We start from the raw sequence: 22298 nt of genomic DNA on the forward strand, positions 1-22298 counted from the left end.
CACCACAGCAGGAATAAAATCCTTATATATGAGATCTGCAAAACCTAGTTTAGCATTAGAGACTATAGTTCTTAGTTTCTTTAACTGAACTTTGGTTCTGCTGTGTAAGTGCATGTATTCGTTGAGCTGACCATTGAGTTAACCATTAATTGTTAATTCAGCATCCCTGCTGGAGGAGCTTGGAGCTCTTCAACTTCCATTTTTCAGCTCCCACTTTTGAGACCTGCACTGCAGTCATCCTCCTTTTGAGCTCAGTAATTTTCCTCCTTAATCAACCTGAGATTGCTTTTGAGTGACAAGAGCAGGCCAGAAAAAGCAAACTACTGGGAATAAATTCCAGGCTTCTTGCATGGCAATGCACATTGCTACCATTAATTAGCTAGTATTTGTACAGAGCTATAAATGTAAAGTACCCTGTTAGTGCTAAATATTCTTATTACCAACAATAGGCCATAATTAATAATTTTGTTAAACATATAATGTTTCTGAGAGCAGAAAATAGTCTGTTTTCTCTCTGCAGTGAGCTATTCAGTCAGAAATCTGACCTATAAAACCCTCAAACTTTTAAGTTAGATATATGAAAACTTTCAGAGAGCACTGAATGCCATTAATGAAACCCTCTGAAAAGTACAAGCTTTTAATACAGACCACAACGCAAACAGCAAACTATAATATAGGGTGAAGGGAACAGTGAATACCACCATGAAATGGATAATAATGCTATGGAAGGCCAAAGTCTAGCAGTATTTTCATGCTATTGATAAGCTGGAGAGCAGAAATGAAAACAATAGATAAAAAGCCAGTTAGCCTGGAAGTGGAGGGGATGGGGAGGGAGAAAGCCTCCAAATCTCATTCATTTTGACTGCCTCTGGTTATTGATCTTACTTTTAGTATCTCTCTACATTATAAATTGCAAAATGGGGAACAATAGAAGAGTGCTCTGATGCGGATAAAAGTTTGTCAGATACAACCAACTCATCCCTTGGAAAGAAAATATTATCGAAATGCTCAAATAACATATTTAGCTTTTATAGCTTGATTCTTTCAGTTTTTTTTTTTTTTGGAGGGGGAATACAGAAACTATACAACACACTGGGCACATGCTGGGAATATGAAAAGGTCAGACCTATTACAGTAAATTAAAACCACTCACCGTCACAATCAAAAAGAGCAAACACCACATCACACACATGGTCTGAGAGCTCCACTTTTGCCACTGTCCTCGCTACCTGCTGCATGGTAACTGAAATAAAATAAGGATACATTATTAATAGAATGCAGTAATCTTAAATAAGTGTTTTCTTTCATCTTTCACCTTTTGTAACTGTTTTTCTTCAAGATGTTGTGCTCATGTTCGTTCCATTCTAGGTGTGCGAACAGCCACATGCACAGTTGTTGGAGACTTTTGCCTTAGCAGAATCCATAGGGTAGGCTGTGGCGCTCTCCTGAGAGCCGCGCTCATGCATCGGTATATTAGACACCGCCAACCCCATGCCCTCTCAGTTCCTTCTTGCCAGCAACTCCGACAGAGGGGTGGGGGTGGGTGGGTAAAGGAATGGACATGAGCAATATATTCTGAAGACCACCAGTTACAAAAGGTAGCTAACTGTTTTTAGTTCTTCAGGTGCTTGCTCATGTCAATTCTATTTTAGGTGACTCACAGGCAGTATTCTCAGAGATGGGCTCAGAGTTCACAGTTTAGCAGCTTGTAGTACTGCCATACCGAAACCAGCATCGTCCCAGACCTGCTGGGTAAGTGCGTAGTGGGACATGAACTATGGCCACCCTACAGATGTCCTGGATAGGTACCTGGGACAGAAAAGCTGCCAAAGAGGCCTGTGCTCTGGTCGAGTGGGCGGTTACAATAGCTGGGGATGGCACTTTTCCCTGATATTAGCAGCAGCAAATACAGGTGGTGATTCAAGAAGAAATTCTTTGAGCAGACACCAGGCAACCTTGCATCCTGTTAGCCATAGCTATGGACAATTGCGTCAACTTGCGGAATGGCTTGGTCCTTTCAATGTAGAAGGCTAACATCCTCCTGACATCTAGGGAATGCAGCCTACACTCCTCCTCTGACTTATGCGGCTTCAGAAAAAAGACATGTAAGTAAATGTCCTGACCCGTATGAAACAGAGACTACCTTGGGCAGGAAAGCCAGGTGTGGCCTCAGCTGGATCTTTTCTTTGTAAAAGACCCTGTAGGGTGGTTCCGAGTTGAGTGCCCTAATCTCAGAGACCCAGCAGGCAGATGTTACTGCAACCAGGAGAACAACCTTCCAGGAAAGGAGAAGGAGAGAGCAGAAATCTAGAGGCTTGAAGGGGGGTCCTGGGAGCCGAGACAGCACCAGATTGAGGTCCCACGGAGCAACATGGGGGTAGAAGTGCTCAAGGCCCTTGAGGAACCTGGCAGTCATGTCCTGGGCAAAAATCAACCTTCTCTCAAGCAGCAGATGGAAGGCCGAGATAGCCACCAAGTCAACCTTGATAGTTGAAAGGGAGCTTGATATGCAGAAGATAGTCCAGGATTAACTGCAGTGAGGCTTGCTCAGGCTTAATGCCTTTGTCCGAGGTCCAGCAGGTGAACCACTTCCACAATACTCCAGTTGAGGCCTAATCAGCACGAAGTAGAGCAGAAGAATTACATCTCGTCTTACTTACAACACTCCTGCTAATACATCCCAGAATGTTTGCTTTTTTTGCAATAGCGTTACACCGTTGACTCAAAATTTAGCTTGTGATCCACTGTGACCCCCAGATCCCTTTCCGCAGTACTCCTTCCTAGGCAGTCATTTCCCATTTTTTGTGCGTGCAACTGATTGCTTCTTCCTAAATGGAGTACTCTGCATGTGTCCTTATTGAATTTCATCCTATTTACTTCAGATCATTTCTCCAGTTTGTCCAGATCATTTTGACTTTTAATCCTATCCTCCAAAGCACTTGTAACGCCTCTCAGCTTGGTATCATCTGCAAACTTTATAAGTATACTCTGTATGCCATTATACCGTGCTCTGTATGCCTGTTTACCATTGCCCTTCTGGCTTCCAGGGTGGAGCCACTGAGGCCTTAGTCTACCGACTGACTCTGGTTGGTGACCAGCGAGGTGAGGGCGAGGAACTGTGCCTACCCAATGAACAGTACCAGGGGGAATGGGAACAATGGCTTGACAAGGAGCAGCCCTGCCTGGGCAGGGACTGAAATCTGGGAGACTGTCTGGGTGAAGGTGACCTGGGTCATGGTGATCTTTGATGGGAAGCTTGCCGGTACTGGTGGTACGGGGACCAGTGTCTTGACTCTGGTTTCCCATGTCTTGTAGGGGGAGAGCGCAGCGAGGACCTGGGAGACCTAGGATACAGTGCCAGGGTCCAAGGCTGTGGAGATGGAGATCTGTGCCTGTGGTCTGATGACCAAGGGTGCTCCACTGCTCTGTGAGGCGTTCCCATGATCGGCTTGCCCTTAGCCGAATCTGCTGCCTGTTGCGGCACCTGCGGTGCCAGTCAGCCTACTTGTTCTTTAGCCACCAGGGCCGCTTTGGGCAATGAGGGCCCTGGGAGAGACCAGAGTCCCCTGCTGCTCCCCAGAGTCAGAGAAGGATTCCTGGCTGGGCTGGGGAATCGACCTCTGCGATAACCCCATGAAGCCCCAGGGCAGGCACATGGCCTGACTTAAGTCCTTTCCAAAAGCCCCTTTTCCTTCTGGTGCCAGTAGGGCTCCTCTTCTTTTGCTGCTTCTTAGGCACTGGCGAGGGGGAACAGTGCGGGGCGGAGTCCAGTGCTAACGTTGTGCTCTGCACTGAAATCGAAGTGCTCGGTGTGGGGTCCGAGTGGAAGGGCTCTGATGCAGGATGAAGCGAGCCTCCATGAGGAGGGCCCTCACACAGATATCCTGCTCCTTTGGTTCTAGGTCAAAAGTTTTTACAGATTCGACACTTGTCCTTTCTATGGGACTCCTTCAAACACTTCAAACAGCTGTGAGGGGGGTCACCGATAGGCATCGGCCTGCTGCATGATAAGCATGGTTTGAAACCAGGAGAATGGGGCATGCCCTGCTCCGAGGAGAAGTCCCAGCTGGGATTCTAACTACCAAACTAACCTAACACTTAACTTAGTACCTGCAAACTATATACTAAGAAGATAAACAAAGGCTGTAAAGAACCGGTAATGCTCTTGTGATTTGCAAGACAAGGTGCTCCAACCATCATGGGCAGTAAGAAGGAACTGAGAGGACATAGCGTCATCAGCACCTAATATACCAACGCGTGAATGCAGCACTCCAGGGGGCACCGCAGCCAACCCTATGGATACTGCTAAGGCAAAAGTCTCCGACAACTATGCACATGGGCGCACAGACACTTAGAATGGAGCTGACATGAGCAAGCACTCGAAGAAGAATAGCATTTTACAAAAAGCTACCATCCAAAGTATTTTTCTCAGGAAGTTTTAAATTAAATTTCTTCCCCATTCTGTTCAACTCTCTCCTTGAAATCAGTCTCCTCAAAAGACCGGTGTTCCTACACTATACACGCACAGTGCTTTGTTGTAGGGATGCTGATGAACCTTGAAATGTTGCTATTATTTTTACTGAAGTAAAAGCATTAAGCACTAATTCTGGAAACAAAACAAAAGAAAACCACCCACCAGCCAAAACTACTATTTCTTCTTTGTTTGCGAAGTCCATGTAACTGGAACTGTGGGTTTTTTAACTTTTTGCTCCTTGAAATGAGAGGAAAGCATCAGAATGAGAGCAAACCCTCCACATATAATTTCCCACCTCCCCTGCTCACAGACTCTCTATTCCTTGAATGGTCAGTAAGAAGGTTTTCCCCCCTCCATGTTGAAAAAACATATGAATTGTCATCTTTGCAACACTGGGTTCCTGCAGGCTGAATATTGTTTTCCTGCTAAGCAGTCCAGAGCTGATATAAACTCAAAAAGGAAAGTTCCAGCGTCTGTGAAAATCATACATCTTGCATCATCACCGACCAGGCTTTGTAGAGAGGTTTGTGATATTAAACTTGCAATATGCAGTAATGAGAGTTCATAGCAAGGTTAGTGGCATCTCAGTCTAGAGGGTGAGTTCAGGCCACAAGTGAAAAGGCATTTGGTAGTTTCATCAGAGTCCTTAGTGGCCAGTGATGCATGTCACAACACTCTCAATTCAGCATGGTTGCTATAGTAGTTCTTGCTGTACAAAAATCAATGGCTTAGCATAATATATAACCATTATACATTCACATTGGTAGCATTCAGCTACCTCCCTCTATTTTTTCTTTTGGGGTTGATAATTGGATTATAGAGGACAAGGTGAGGAGGGTTAACTGGGTGGTCATCTGTGCTGACATATGCTGATATTTATTAGGGATTTGTTTTCCAGTTCTAACTTTAAAATGTAATGATAGAAAAGAAGTGCAGAAGTGGGGTAGGAGTGATGCAGGTTAGGAATGAAGAACACCGACATAGTTCTCATCTCTCTGTATTTTAAAAGGATAGGTTTCAATATAATGATAATATATGATTTTAATTTGTCCTTATTATGTTGTACAGAACTTCAAGTACCTGTGGCAAAAGGGTGCTTTATAAATTCATTTGTTATCGTTAAAAGTCTTTAGGGAAGTTGAACCCCTGCAAACATACTATGCCACAATTTACTCTTAATATTTGTATTCAGATAGTGCCTTTATCCAGGCTACAAGTCTCTCATTTTCATACAATCAATTTAAATACAAAAATTAGCACCTCTTTACAATAGACAGAGCACTTGTGACCCTACACTTTCCAATAATTCAACAGCGGTGCTGTGAAATCTTTTGTCATCTAGAAAATTTTTTGATCCTGCACTGTGGAATTTTGCAATCTTCAATAGAACTGAGAACACAGAAGGCTTTGCACTAGAAGGGGAACCATTGCATATTGCAAACATGTGGGCTAGGTTTTGCAAACAAATAGTAATATTTCCCCTCAAAAAACATTCTCTCCCTCTTCAAAACACGAAACAACTCCCCCCCACATTCCAAATGCATCAAAAGTCATTGTTTATGACTTCTAATCTGGGTGTCTACATGTTACTACCAAAAAAGATAAGACAATATTCCTAAATGCAGAGTAAAATAAATCAGCTTACTAAGTGCTTTGAGATCCATGAATAGGGATGTAAGAGCTGTGTTTAATATTAGTCATTTGCTTCACATAAAACAATATGTGAGTTTGGTGAAGGGTACAAGAGGTGAAATCAGCAATTAATTTCTAGTTTAAGTGCTTCATTGATGCCAATTGCATCAGGTACAGTCTGACATTGTATTACAATCAATTTGATATAGTAGCAGAGGAACCTGAGAAGGGAGGAGTATGCCTATTGGTGAAGTAACAAAATACAAGCTTTAGGAGAGTACTAGTCATGGGCCATGTTTTCAGATGACCACATGTAACCCATGCTCTGTCCCCCTGCAGTGGTACCTAAACCACCTAGAGATTGATGAGTCTGGCACAGAATGTGTATGGAGGGAAGAGAAGGAGAAGATGCTAGTAAAATGATTTTTGAATGCCTTTTTTAATGTAGCAATACTCAATGAAAAACCATCCACATTTGCATGGTTTGTTAGCTGTAAGTCAAGAGTTTAAAAAGGGCTGATTTTTAAAAGAGAACCCAAAGAATTTAAGGACAAGCAGTGAAAATGTGCAATTCTAAAGAGATTAATCTGACTGAGAATCTTATAGACACCACTTGAGAGAAAAGCAAAATGGCAGAAAGACAAAACCATCACATTTCAAACACAAATGAATTCCTCTGCCTCCCTCGTTATTCCCAAAAATTAGGTGTCTTTTATAAATAAGAAAAATAACTATCAGAAATATTAATTAGAGAAAGGAAAAAGCAAAAAGCACTAAGAGACCACTCAAATACTCAATTAGTGCATAAAAGCAGTTTCTAGTAAAAGTCAAAAGGTTTTTTTTTGTTTTTTTTTTAAATGAGTGTTATGATATGCTAAAGGGATGATTCTGTATAATACCTGCTAGTTCTTTTTACACAGGTTCTCTTTTATTCCCAAAATCCCTTCTCTCTGTTTCTGCGTTTGTATCTCTAATTAGCTTCCACTTACACCTCTAGATACCTGTTGTGCCAGACAGGCAGAAATACTGCATCACTGCAGGTTTCACCACAGTGAAAGCCCAGCAGTGCTGACCGTTATCTGCTGTTTTTGATTCTAGTTCAGTGATGCAAAGTTGACAAACACTTTCCCTGGGATTAACTATATGGAGAATAGCTCCCTTCCTTGGCACTGAGAACAGCCAACCTGCCAATTAACATGATGGAAGTTCCTGATCCGACTACCAGTGCTAAAGATCAAAAAGCTGCCCCTGAAAACAAGTAAGCTGCCAACACCACAGTAGGGTTCACAGCTTTATAATAATTCTGGTTTCTAGATCAGGCTGCTAAGATGAACCTTACAGAACACTTTATTTCAATGGTGATGAAACAATGGCACAGCAGGCACTCTCTGTTTGTGGTGCACCCACAATTTGTGTCTTGCAACCACTTTGCCTATCTCCCAAGGCAAATGTCCCCCCTGCCCCGTTTGTTATATTTTAGGAGAAAACTAAGAAATTAGATAATGTGCATGAACACTCTAGAGATAGCCACGCCTTTTTAAAACTATAATTATACCTTTCAAGCCTACAAAAGCCCCTTAATATCTTAGCACTAATTCTCTTCTGTGACTGTGCTCTGTATATCAGAAGTAGCCTGTGTACCATGTGATGTGGCTGCTGTCTGCGTAAGTGCTTTTTAATTCCAAGGGTCAGAATTTACTTAGGAAAAAATGAGGAATCATTCCTAAGCAGATTTTGTAGAGAAACTGGATCAATTGTGCTAAACACCTTTGAGTCAAGCCCTTGCCAACTGAACAACAGGGGAAACTCACTGTATGTAACCTACACCCACATTTAGTCATTATGAATTATACTACATCTTACAAAGAAAAAGGTTTTGAAGAGCGCCTGAACGCACTGAAACAGTCAAGTCCATTTAGAATTGTCTGATGTCTAAGCTATTAAAAGCAGCAGAGAATCCTGTGGCACCTTATAAACTAACACGGCTACCCCTCTGATACTTAAGCTCTTAAAATAATCTCACACACACACACACACACCCCAATCTTGTTTTTGAACCCGCAAACACTCCCTTCTTCAAAATAGCCCCGTTGGCATAAGTTAGTTTGGAAGATACAAGGCATTCACATTGATAATCAACTGCAATTCAAGCTAATGGGTGCATCTGATGAAGGCATTTATGATTTAATCTATTCACACTTGCATCTAACATCCATGAATCATAATTAAATTACAGCAGCTGAGTTCATTTCCACCTCTCCCCTTACACTCTAAGGGATAATCACGGACAATTAATCCCAAAGTGCCTGCAAATATTGCAAGTGTTCAGTGCTGTGGGGATAAGCAGGTTTCACTTTCCTATCTAGTTCAACATGGACAAGTTCAACTTATGTTGGGTCAAAAGATCAACAGGGCCAGATAAAATCTGAATACCCCATATATCCTGACAGTCTTTCAGCATGCCTCTGCAGAGCCTGAAATAACTTTGTTGATTATTGTTCTGCGGCCTAATGAATCCTGGACCAAGCGGACACAAAACAGATGTCCGAGCATGCCCCGTATAATGTTGTTGACATTCATAGTTAATAACCTGGCACACATCTGCTTCCTTCCTCTCTGGATGGCTCCTGCAGAGTCTGGGCCAAGTAATTCAGGTCACTGGCAAGGTGCTTAATTAATCCTAAACCAAGCAACTATAGCCCATATAGAAAGCTGAGCCTCAAGAATGCCACTTATTTGCTGTGCGGGGAACACCTCTGACTATACTATGCCACAATGCGGACTACAGGGGTGTATATTGCAGAGTGCACCCCTATAGTCCCCACTTTGGCACAGCGTAGACAAGCACTAAAATTTTGTGAAGTCCATCAAAGGTGCTGTATATATGAGGACAGATAAAATAACCACTGAAGAAAATATGTAAATTTAAATCCCCTGGTTCATTTCACAATACACTTTCCTACACATATGCTCACATAAGCCAGGTCAGCAGGTAATGAGAAGGCTGGAACTGTGCATTAGGAATGCTTAATTACTGCAAGTGGAGTGTGCAAAAAATTACAGGCAGCAGCATGCAAAGATGGTAAATCCTGCTTTCTGCACAGGCTTCGTCTTAATTTTGAAGTGTATCTTAATAGAGCCAGTCACCTTAGAAAGACAGGACCATTTCAGGCACTCTTCTGCATAGGCTATTTAGAAAAGGGGGGAAAAAAGCAGCAACAGAATGAAATTTTGAAGTGAAGATGAGAAAAAGTGGCTCCTAGAGTATTTCTGTGTAATTGCTTTTTATGCAAAGTCCTTTTCCATGCTGCAATGCCAATGGTGACAGAGATTCAAATAACCTGTCTTACTACTGGAGAAGTGGTCAAAAAACTGAAAAATTGTGGTCATCGTACAGCTGTAGCTGTTCAAGATTATGATTTTGGACTGCTGTGAAGAGAGATCAGATTAATCCCTTTTATCTGCCAAGCAATCCTCAAGGGCAAAGGGGAAATTTTGAAGGCAACTCATAGCTAAAGTCTATTGCTGTTCTATTTGGTTGTGAGTACAAACCTTGAATATTATACACAAAATGACAATTACAGACTTTCTCTCAGTTTGCCTGCATTCTCTTTTCCCAAAACATCATGGCTTTTAAAATAACTTCACTGTCTCTCAACACACACGTTAATGTACTATGAAAGAGAGATATTATAAATATTGTGTGTATATGCATGCAGACCCTCTGCCTCCAGACCCCCATCCCTGCACCCAGACCACCACCCACAGAGCTCTCTCCACTCAACCCCCCACCCCGATGCCCTACACCCTGCACCACCCTGAGCCCCCACATCCAGACCCCCAACTAACTGCATCCAGACCCCCCGCCACTGAGCCCCCCACACCCAGACACCTCTACTGAGCCCCAACCACCTTCACCTGGAAACCCCTGCAGAGTCCCCTTGCCCCTGCACCTGGAAACACCCCTCCAATGAGCTCTGTGCATCCAGATCCCCCCACACCTAGACCCCCCACTGAGCTGCCTGCACCCAGATTGTTCCACACAGAATCCTCTCACCCTACACCTGGATGCCCCCACATTGAGCCCCTCCATACTTGGATCCTGCCTGCCCCACACCCGGTGCACCTTGTGCAGAGCCCCATGGTGTTCCTCGGGAAGGTCCAGGCCTTGTGCTACATCAGGGGCGGGTGCAGGCTCACCGCTGAATCCGTGTCCCGGGGGCGGGGGGGGCTGCAGGGTGATATCCCACCTTCATGCACCCAGTGGTCTGTGTTCCCCACTGCCATGCTGAGCCTCTGCATTTATTTATTCACAAATAAAACTTGCAGAATTTTAAAATATTGTGCCCAGAATTTTTAACGTTTTGGTGCAGAAAGGCCTCAAAAGTAATATATACAAAAAAACCCAGAGGCATCTGTAAGCTTTTCAGACCATGGACTGTATCTTCATATGTTTGTACAGTGCCTAGACACTGTAGGGCTCTGATCCTGCCTGCAGCCTCTGGGTGGGAGTAAGTTGGATTATTGTATTCAGCATTTCTATGGCCAACAGGGTGACTACAGCAAAAACCTCCTTAGATCAGCAGACAGGGAAACCATGTCTTCTTTTAACACTGTAAACCAATTACACTGCCTCATAACTATTCAGAACACATAACTTGGACTACATGGTAATAATTGCTTTCGTTGAGCTGTCCTAAAGTCTTATGCAATCAATTTGGAAATAGCAGCAACTACAAATGCCAAGATATTGATTATGTATTTTGCAATAATTTGTCTATGTCTCTACGCAATTGCTGGTTCCTGAGTATTTATACAATATTCAGAAAAATCAAGTGGTTAAGGTATGGGAATTCTGATCCAATAAACAAGTATTACCCTGGCTTTGACTCGTAATTCTGATAAATGCTTTCTTTAACAGCATTATTCTATAATGATTAAAACACAGTACAGGGAGTCAGGAGATGAGAGTTCTATCCCTGGCTCTAAGCTTTAAATGACGTGACCTTGGAACAGTCACTTATCTTTGTATCTCAGGCTTTAGCCATCAGCAGTGCTTATCTGTCATATAAAGTTGTTGTGAGATATAGTTCATTAATGTATGGAAAGCTTTTTTAAAATAGTTTGGGTGAACTTATTTCCCAGATAATTTGCATTTCAGTTTTATGCAAGTCTTCTATAAAACTGTCAGCGTACACATTTTAAAAAGTTACTTTGGGAAGGATATATATTTTAATTGCTATAATTTAACTTCTGTGCAAGATCTTTAATTTCTGAGTTCAAATGAGACCTACATTTGCAGTAATAGCAGTATATAATTTAAGTCAAGTTTTTCAGGAATATGTATTTCCTAGTGAACTCTGTCTAGGTCTTTTAAATTTAAAGAGTTCTCTAAATATGCCTGACCAAAGTTAGCTATTCCTATCAGCAATATTTCTGATATACTGCAATAGTTTTTCATACCTCTATTTGCATGCTTATGCAGAGGGAATTCAGATACTCTATATTTAGGGTCCACGGTAGCACCTGGCCAACATGCTTGGTCCCAGATACTGCTTGGTGAAAGTCAATGCTAATAAGAGGCTGCACATATGGACTGAATGAAGTCAGTATAAGAGCTGTGCTCTAACAAGGAACTGCATAAATAGGGTTGGGGAGGTCAAATAGACTAGATTTAAGCTCTATTTTCTGACAAGACTACATGGAGAGTGCAGATACTTTGGATTTAAGGGTTTTCAGAGATAGCCAAGAGTGGCTTGGCTAGTGAAGATTTAAGGGTTTCACTGACAGAGAGCTAGCTGCTGTTAACCAGGGCTGGCTCCAGGCACCAGTGCAGAAAGCAGGTGCTTGGGGTGGCCAATGGAAAGGGGCAGCACATCCAGATCTTCGGTGGCAATTCGGCGGACCAAAGAATGAAGTGGTGCAGTAGAGCTGCCACCGAAGTGACACCAATTTTTTTCCCCCCTTTTTCTTCCTTCTTCGCTGCTTGTGGGGGCAAAAAAGCTGGAGCCGGCCCTGTGTTTAACATCTGTTTTTTTGATAGGGACAATTTGACTCTAAGGTAGGTTTAGGGAGGCAAATATGCAAAATTTGGATACTACACAAGCCCAAGTTTGCTGACCTTCAGAGCACACAAGGAAGACCTGCCTCTTTTCTCAGTCTTCTTGCCTGCAAAGAGTGATTGTGGGGTCAGCATGTTTAAGGAGGGAGCATCATTTTGGTCTTTTGTTTTTTTCAATATTATGATGGTGCCATCAGTTTTCGCCTAATTTAATGACTTTTCCTGGCCTTTGTGGTTATAAAGAAAACCTTATGAATTTGACAGGATGCTGTGCAGTCTCTGCAGACAGACAAAATTAATAGCTCTGAGAGTGATGAACCAGCTCATTCTTCTAAAGGGTGCATTATCTCTGAAGCTTCCTGGACAATAACTTAAATGTCAACACTACTACATAACTCTGGGAGTGCTGATGGAGTTCAGCAGATGAATTCACTAGTGAAGTATGCTTTAGATACACAATCTATCAGTATTTCTGTGATCACTGGATGTCCATCTTTGTGAATATTTCATGTTTTGAATAAATACTCAAGCCACACAAATTAGCTATGATCCATTAATATAGGCATTACTCTGTAGACCAGCTAGCCAATGGCAACAATCCTGACAGAACCTGAGAGTGCTGCCAGCGGGGGTAAATTAAGCTGGGACAAGGCAACTGACTACTCACTCAGTGATAGCCAAAGCCTTCAGGAATATGACAGCACTGAAGAGGCAGTGGATACAGAATGGTTTTTGTTTTTTGTTGTATGAATGATAGTATTTTAAACAGCTTATTGAGGAAAAATCTAATATTCTTTTGGTCATGGACTGATCTATAGCATTCCAAATTTCTAAGAGGATCACAGAGTAAGTGTGGGACATGCATGCGATATGATCTGAGAGGCTCTTTGCTAATTTACTGTACAATAAGGTATTGTCTCAAGTGAAATATTTTTGCTCTTGCAAAATTTTAAAAATCAGGTTATCAGGGATATAAGAACAAGATTTTTCTGGCCACTTAAAGGCTGAGAACTGCTGCTCTAGAACCTGGCTAATGGGGGCAGGAAATCTTGGCACACTCAGGGGTGCAGGGAGCAGGGCTCTGACACCCCCAGATACTTAACGCCCTCATATCCTAGCTCACATTAGGGCAGAGACAGACTCCTCTAGAGGGGTAGGGAGTCCCAAATCCCAGCAAACACACACCAAGTAGGGAGACAGTAGGGAGTGGGGCTGCGGATGGAATAAATGGGACAAAGGTGCTAACATAACCCAGTCACAGTCCAACATTAAACAGTGTTAAATAAGCATTGGGGTTTGGTTAACCGAGACCACAGCCTACTTAGTACCATGGCAAACACATGATTTAAAGAAAGCTTGTAGTAAAGATACAGAAGAGAAAGAACAACAGTTAAAGCATTTGAAATGTGAAGTATTAAGTAAGGCTTTCATTTTAACAGCATCCCTTGTTCCCTTTCCTTTAGCTGGACTGCTGGAGAGAGTGTGTTTAGGAGGAAACCCCCCTTGTTTAACTATCTCTAGGATGGTATCAAAGATGGCAATAACTGTCGTTTGGGGAAAAGAGAAGGAATTAGCTAGATGAGCTGGAGCTGCTGCTATTGATGTTAAAACACAAACTGTCCTTTTAGGGAAAAGAAAAGAAGTTGAGATGAGCTAGCGCTGTTGCTGCTAAAACCCAATCCCATTTCATCCCAGTTGCTGTTTGAGATTCAGATGGAGCCTGCAGAGGTGGCCATGTTATCAGGGTCCCTGTCTCTGGCCTGGTCTGGTTAGGGATCTTTTAGGATTAGAAAGGAGGAGGTCTGGGGTCCCAGAAGACAGTGGAGATGGCAGCCACAATGATGAATTTTGCTTCAGCCTCCATCTCCTCTTTGTTCTTCTTTCTCTTCATCAGTTCATTTTTTTTTTTTTTAAAAGGATCCAAAAAGGGAATGATGGGTGAAATAGCTCATCCTCTCACTATCTGGTCCACTAATTATACCTCTACCCTGATATAACGCTGTCCTCGGGAGCCAAAAAATCTTACCGTGTTATATCAAACTTGCTTTGATCTGCCGGAGCATGCACCCCCCACCCCGAGCGCTGCTTTACCGTATTATATCTGAATTCATGTTATATTGGGTCACGTTATATCGGGGTAGAGGTGGTCTAATATCGGACACACAAACCAATTTTGGTTCATTAATTTCCAGTTCATGTCTTCGGTTTTTATTAAGCACCATTTCAGCATAGTCCTTGAACTATATGGTGTTGTTATGTTTCCGCTAATTTAGTCTAACTGTCTGGTTCTCTTGCACCTGTTTATAACATTCTTTACTGAAAATAACTTGACCTACTTTCCATGGTAAATTCTTAAGTAAGCAAAAGTTACAGACCAATTGTCACAATAGGGCTCTGACCACCTATATCTTGGCACATACTAAGAAGGGGAGAATGTGGGACTCACAGGCAACCCCTCTACCCCTGTTCTTCCCCAGTCCCCCTGCCACTTACCTACATGTTCCCTTTCCAATGTCCCTCCCCTTCTCACTGTCCCTACCACCCATCCCCATTTATCCTCCTCTCCCCATAATTTCCCCTCGCCTTGATTCAGTCTGAAATCGCTCATCTCTATTCTCCCCATTCCTCTCCCTAAAATGCCCCTTCATATCAGCACGAATTCACGTCCCTTTGAAAAACAACAAAAAGTTTGTTTACATTCCTCCAAACCCTCTCCCCAACCCTGATAGATTTTAGCAATATGACTCTCAGCCTTTTCCAGACTTCTGCTCAAGGTAGGACTTGAACTGTCGCTGGGGAAGGGGAGTGGCCTTTAGAGCCTGAACTCCAATCTGAGCCATAATATCTACACTGTTATTTTTAGTGCCAGGGCATGAGCCCAAGTCTCTGACCTGTGGTTTGAGATGCTCTGCTGTGGATTTTAAAATGCAACATAGACTTATCCTGTGAGGCTTCTGACCCAGACACTGCTCCACTCCTGAGCTCATTTGTTAGGTAAAATTTCTGTATATGATTTTTGCTTATTTGCGATTTAAGAATTTGTTGCCATTGAATTTCTGGTAGCATACCAGTTATTTCTAGAAAACACAAGCTTGAAAGAATAAATTCATGCATTATTCCATGGTTCATTAAAGTACGTATCCTACTGTTCTTTTTAAAAACAGGGTCTAGTTTAAATTAAGGATGAAAAACGTCAGTGAAGCAGGAACCTGCTGTGCCTATTTTATGCTACTAATTTTTTCCCCTTTCAGTTTATAAGACTTCTAGAATCATAAAAATGGGTCAGTCTGCTGCAGTAGAATAGGAACAATTTATTTAGCATATAAGGCTTATGGTCACTTTTAACATTTTAATTTTAATAGTCAAAATAATCCCATTCTTTTGGCAGTCAGATGAGTGACTTTCCTATGGTATATTAATAGAGATATAAGCATCTTTATGAGAATTCAGCTACTAGAAAAGGTGGAACAAGTGTATCATTTACTCTGTGTGGACTTGATGCTCTGGCTAGGAGAACACATTTATATGTTAAGAACCATGTAATGTGCAGATCATTTGAGCATAATTTCCTCATTAACACACTATCCACTACTCTCTCTCTCAAATCTCAAACCACCTGCAATGAATTCCCCTTTCATTGTCAAAGCCTCATCCAAATTCTGAGTGCCAACACCCTCTCCACTTCCCCCGCTCCAACCTCTCTACATACTTTTCTGGATCAAACTTCAACAATACTCTATCCAGCTGCCAAAACATACAGCTTTCCCCAAAGGTCTATATTAACTATTAATATGAAAACCTCTGCTACTCTAAATATTTGGAGGTAGCATAAACATTTGTAGGTTAATACCAACATAGACAACGCTGCAATCATTGCTTTACTCATGTTCATATTTAATCTACCACAGTCCTCCAGATTTTAATCTACCTGAGCCTGTGGCAGAATTTCCAGTTTGCTGTATCACGGTGCAGCAGAAACAGAGTTCTTTGGCCTGTATAGCTGATATCAGTTCTCAGAATGATATTAGCTGTATTTGCAAAAGGAATTTTTTGTCAATGTAACTGCCTACACTGGAGCTTTTGCCAGCATAGCCATGTCTGTTAAGGGTGTAATTCTTTCTCACTCCTAGCCAACATAGCAATGCCAGCAAAACTTTGAAGTGTAGACCAGGCGAATATGGGGCATGCTACTTTCCAACCAGGGGATTTCCAGGAGGAATGTTGCAGATTCAACTCTCTAACTGGTTTCTAATCTCTATCAAGCTATACCTATACTACAGTTTGTGACCCTACTGCAAGTCATGTTAATTGTCAGTTAATTTGAGTTGGCTAAAATCTGTGCTAATCTAGACACTCCACAAATATTAGTTCCAGGACACAAATGTTTGTGGTTTACCCTAAGCAGAGTCCTAGATGAGGCACTGTCAAAATACAGGATTTCTCTGGACCATTATCAGATCAGAGTAGGTTGGTGAGTAACTAAAAGTTTTATTTGAAGTTCGTCTGTATTTCAGTAACTGCACACTGCTATTTTACACACACTGTTCCAGTTAAAAGATCTTTCACTATGCTCATTCTCTTTATTTTTTTAATTCCAAGAAGATGTTCCCACCTGTTGGGTCCCATTTGACTTAAAACACCTAAAATACATGATCTCAACTATAAACGAAGGCTGATCTCAGTTAACAAGAGCATCTAAGAGCAGAGATGCAAGTTGAATTAGAACACGTAATAGTCTTAAAATCTTTCAGTATAAGCCCCCATTCACACCTTAATGCTCCCAGAATAGTAATGGCTCAAAGTTATAATTTACTGGTACAAAGTTTCACCTTTTAGCTGATTAAATAATCTATAGCTTTTATATACAGAATGGGAGTTTTCATTAGGATTTGAAAACATTAAATTAGTGTGTGATGTGGTATGTTCCCAGTCTTACCAATGAGTTTTACAAAAATTACTAATCTGAAAAAAATTCAGACTCAAAACAAGTATGCACCTGTAAAAGATTAAAAAAATGAATCCTTTTTATGGGCAATACAGAAATGATGAACTTCTGTTTTACAGTGCAAATTTTCAGATCATTTGGCGGATTAGTTAAGCATCCGAGGAAGGTGAAAAAAGAAGGGGATGGTTATGCATGTTTAATAGATTACATTGTTATAATGGTTCTCAGCTAAGTACTGTATTATTCATCTGCTATTGCTGGCTCCTTCTGGAAGGCGTTTTCCATGTGATGACGGTGGGATATAAGGTAGACATTATTTGATTAGGAACTATACCACTGTGTGCCCTCTCTTATAGATAGTCTACACAAGGACTGGGCCTTATACTTGGTCACAAGTAAAAGTATGTTCTATCCGGACTTAAAAAAAAAAAAAAAAAAAAAAGCCTTTGAAGAGAATCTGCACTGAAGTTATTTTAATTCTCTGACTCAGCTTTGAGGGATTCAGAAGTAGAAGGCAAAAGTCAGCATTGGGTCAAAGAAGGGAGAAGAAACTAGATTTTTACATATATTTATGAAAATTTAGAGATATATCCCAAACTGAAATTGAATGGTCAAGTTTCTTTCCTTCAATATGATGAATCCTGCGGGGCCCCTTTCCAATGCTCATCAATAGCTCCCTCCTTGTCGTGGATGTTGGAGAAGAAATTATAAATATTGTAAGAGTGCATGGCAGCTCACAGACCAATGCAGAGTCCTTGCCCAGCAGAGCTTATGATCTTTGTAGTTCAGACATTAAGGTTTCCAAAAATTGCCTGGGTAGCGTTATTCCTTCTTTTCCTCTCTCCACTTGTGGCTGGAAAGGGAGGGCTGCTTTTCATGTTTCACTATGCCCCACACCAATAAGACCAAGATGATCACTGATTAAATCTGGACTGAGGAGTTCATAAGAGCAGGAAATGACTTTAATGCCAAAAAGTTGAGAATCACTGATATTACAGTGATCTTGGTTCTTCTGTTCCCATTGGAATGAGACAGTCTGCACATCCCTACTTTCAGGAACAATTTTCCTATCTGCTGTAAAATATACAAAAAGATACAGCATCCCAAGTCCCAGCATCATGGCTGAAAGTCCTATAAAAGTGACCCCCTCACCAAAGGCTCTAAGTCTATCCCTGTTGCAGGTCTGGGGGATAAAATGATACTCACCCCAAACGTTGATTTCTGATCATTAAAAGTAGCATTTAACAAATTGATAAGATTTGTATAACGAAGCCTAAAAAGTTGAAAGCAACCATTTGCTGAATGCACTGAATCACGACCTGAGTTACGTAGAATATTATGCAGGAAATAAATAAGGTAGAAGGGAACACACACATTAGATCTGAATGTTATCTTAGTCAATTTGTGATGTTTAGAGCCTGAAGATCTATTAAAACAGCCTGAAAAATTCGAACAGGAAGTAAATTTCAGCATATTTTTCCTTACACTTAACAGAGGACAAATCCAAAATCCCTCTTTTTCCACAAACAGCTGCAAGTTAAAACTTTCTCATGACAAGAGAGAAACATATGATTTTAGTGCACTTTTAATCTGTCAGAAAAGCCCTGCTGAACAGCTTCAAGTTTGAACATCCTGTTTTAATGGTAAAAACACCAGGAAAAAAAAAATCCAGCAAGCTCACAAGCGTTTAATACCTTTATCAAGAGAAGCTCCAGCCATGTGGTAAAAGCTCAAAGCTGTGTCCACATCATTTATATTCTTCAGAAAAGTAAAAAAGCTTTCCACCTCCTCAAACGTCAGCCCCTGCAATAGAAGGAACAATTTTTTTTTAAATGGTTAAAGTAAGGAGACAAATAATGAAATAATTTTGATAGGAAAAAGTCCCAGTGAGAGCAAAGGTGATAGGTATGCAGGAGCGGCGCCAGGGTTTTTGACGCCCTAGGTGGGGGTCCTTCCGTGCTCCCGGCAATTCTGCGGTGGGGGGGTCCTTCCGCGCTCCTGGTCTTCGGGGCACTTCGACGGCGGGTCCCGGGCGAGTGAAGGACCCGCCGCAGAATTGCTGCTGCCGACCCAGAGCGCAGAAGGACCCCCCGCCGCCGAAGTGCCGCCGAGGGTGGCAAAATGCTGCCCTCCCAAATCCTGGCGCCCTAGGCGACCTCCTAGGTCACCTAAATGGAAGCACCGGCCCTGTAGGTATGTCCATATGGGAATTCATGTATGACTCTCCATAGTGCATTATATTAAATCATTATTTGGGATTATATACAATTTAAAGTCTACACTTGCAGTAACTGAAAAGTCAATTAGCCACTGACATTCTTACTGCCTCATTTAATTGAAATTTCTCTTTCTGCAGTAATCCCCATTACAGTCCGATTGGCTCCTTACCAGGAAGTTGATGCCAGCTGAGGGGGATAGGCTTAATACAGCTATTGTAGGTCTCCCTGGGCCTAGCCATTATTTGTTCTGATCAGCATTATGGGCCTGATTCTCATTTACACCACCCAGACAGTATAAAAGGGCCTTAGGGTATAAAAGATTCAGGCTTGGTATGTGGAAGAGTCAGTGGTGATAGAGAAGTTGAAACAAAAACCACCACCATTCGCCCTGCTGACAACCACTTGCCCGACAATGTGATCACATAGCCAGTGCACTCTCAAGATCCAGGAACTTGCTGCAAGCATATCAGTTTATACCCCGTATGGTTGTCAAACTTGCACCAAGGAGATCAGATGGTTGACACTCTAAAAATAGAGCCTTAAGGACAAATTTAGAGGTCTCAGTGGTGTAAGTAAAACTCCCCTAACACTTCAAGTCACTTAGGGTATGTCGACACTGCAAAGAAAAACCCATGGTGCCGAGTCTCAGAGCCCAGTTCAATTGGTTTGGGCTTGTGGACTCAGGCTGCAGGGCTAAAAACAGCAGTGCAGACATTCAGTCTTGGGCTGGAGCCTGGATTCTGAAACCTGGCAAGTGGGGAGTGTCTTGGATCCCAGGCTCCAGCCTGAGCAGATACACCTACACTGCTATTTTTAGTTCCACAGCCCGAGCCCCTGTTGACCTGGGCTCTAAGACTCAGCATCGTGGATTTTTCTTTGCAGTGTAGACACATTTAGACTCCCTTACATACAGGACCGGCGCTAGGGTTTTGAGCGCCCTAGGTGGAAGGCAATTTCGCCGCCCCATGCACTGGTCCCGCGGCTCCGGTGGAGCTGCCGCAGTGGTGCCTGCGGAGGGTCCGGTGTGCCTGCAGGCAGTCCACCGGAGCTGCACGAGCAGCCGACCGTCCGCAAGCACGACTGCGGCAGCTCCATCCGAGCCGCGGACCAGCGGACTGCCAGCAGGCACCACTGCGGCAGCTCCATGGGAGCTGCCTGCCGCCCCCTCTGGCGGCGCCCTGACCCAGGGGACACCCTGGGCTGCCGGCTGCCCGGCGGCGTCCTGGGTCAGGTGCTGGCGGGAGCCCAGACTCCCTCTCTGTCCTAGCAGCAGGGCTGCTCAACCATTTAAAAAAAAATTGGGGGGCGCTTTTTGGCACCCCCAAATCTCGGCGCCCTAGGCAACCGCCTAGTCCGCCTAAATGGTTGCACCGGCCCTGCTTACATATAATCAGAGGAGGCGTACATTAGCAAAAATTACATGCTGAGACAGAGAGAGCAAAAGTGAAACTAGTCTCATCATACTTTAACTTTCTTCTGGCTCTTTGGTATGCAAACTAAATCAGATGATATTCTCTACATGTTGGCAGAGTGGTTGTGTCAGGTCTAAGGCTTGATTCACATTGAGAATTTTGGAAATTCTCCCATAATTGCTCTAGCATTGAGGCAGCTCTACTGGGGATGGCAACCAGGTAAATACTAGAATAGAGTAGTTACTTGTCTTTTTACCACTGTGTCTAGATTTGTTCAGAGTTGGAGGACACAGTCAGGTGATAAACATAACCAAGCCCTATCTATATTAACCCTCATATTATTTATTGCTACCACCAGTGGAACTGCATCAGCGATAGAACAACAGCGTGAGAGTCTCAAAATCTTCACAGTGTAAAAGCAGCCTAAGTGAACCTAAATGAGCACAGGTCTGACTGTAAGGGGCTCTATATTTCATTACCTTACCTATCGCCTCTGAATTTGGCTCTTAACATGATGAATCACCATGCCAGCCTAAATTCAAGTTTCCTCTCTATTCTACCCAGCAAGAGACAGAATGCTAAAAATGGGGTACCTATAAAATAAATATATTTTCACTGTTATGATGAAGATAAAAATGTCAAAATGAATACATTTCAGCTGGTGAATCCAAATTAAGCTGTAAAATCTATCTTAACACTGTCTGAAATATCTTCAGTAACTGCAGCTATTAAAGCCTTTAACAACAATAAGGGCAGATTATTGGACTAATTTAAAACAAGAAATGGATTGTAAGATACTCTGACTGAAAGGGAGTTTAGTGACAAAAATCACTGTAAAGAAGATAGCTCATTTTTAAGGTCTGGGATCCAAGAGAACAACAATGATTAGCATAAACACACCACCTTTTCAGAATGACTGCTAGCTTCTGACTCAAATATAAAAGAATTGGGAACCAGACACTTCTGCAGATGTTGTAAATTACAAATGAAGAGCAGAAAGCAACACTAGGGTTAAGCTTAAGTTATTTCAAGTCCAAAAAAACTTTTATGCTAACACTGAACTCATTTACAAAAGAAAAGGTTGCAGGTGCATTCCTATATGAACTTAGCTAGCAAGCTCAAAAGGAACGTAAGTGAAACTCTCCATCACACTTCATTAAAAAAGTGTAAGGATTTAAACCACATAATGTTGAGGCAGCTGCAATAGAGTAATCCAATAAAAACAGATAAATGTCTTTAGGAACTGAAGGTATTACATACAAATCACCAAAGGACACTGTGTTCCAAAACATTCCCACTTCAGACAGAGAGAAGATTTAAAAAAGCAGCCAGTCTTGTATGAGGATGTTCTGAAGTAAGGTGCTGGACTGGATTGACAAGAAGTGTATGTGAGCTACAACTGCTTGTAATAGATGATCCTTCTAACTTAGTCACTGTATAGCCAGCTGCCTGGAGTCAACAAAGCTGCCAAGAGTTTCATCTGTGCTAGAGGGGAAAGAGAAACTGGCATCCCCACATCCTTTACCTCTTCCCCAAAACACTCATTATTTGCCTT

General features: G+C 42.2%; 1 protein-coding gene across 3 annotated transcripts in view; it reads right to left on the bottom strand.

Moving 5' to 3' along the window:
• MICU1 (mitochondrial calcium uptake 1) overlaps window positions 1–22298 on the bottom strand; it is a 216030-nt gene that overhangs the window by 7768 nt on the left and 185964 nt on the right. For all 3 annotated transcript variants that reach the window (XM_075072636.1, XM_075072637.1, XM_075072639.1), the window contains exons 10-11: window positions 18807–18915; window positions 1154–1243 (exon numbers count right to left, since the gene is read on the bottom strand). In XM_075072636.1, coding sequence (XP_074928737.1) covers window positions 1154–1243; window positions 18807–18915 — 199 coding nt within the window. The remainder of the gene's footprint in view (window positions 1–1153; window positions 1244–18806; window positions 18916–22298) is intronic.

The sequence above is a fragment of the Chelonoidis abingdonii genome, chromosome 15, assembly GCF_003597395.2.
Source record: "Chelonoidis abingdonii isolate Lonesome George chromosome 15, CheloAbing_2.0, whole genome shotgun sequence".
Taxonomy (NCBI): domain Eukaryota; kingdom Metazoa; phylum Chordata; order Testudines; family Testudinidae; genus Chelonoidis; species Chelonoidis abingdonii.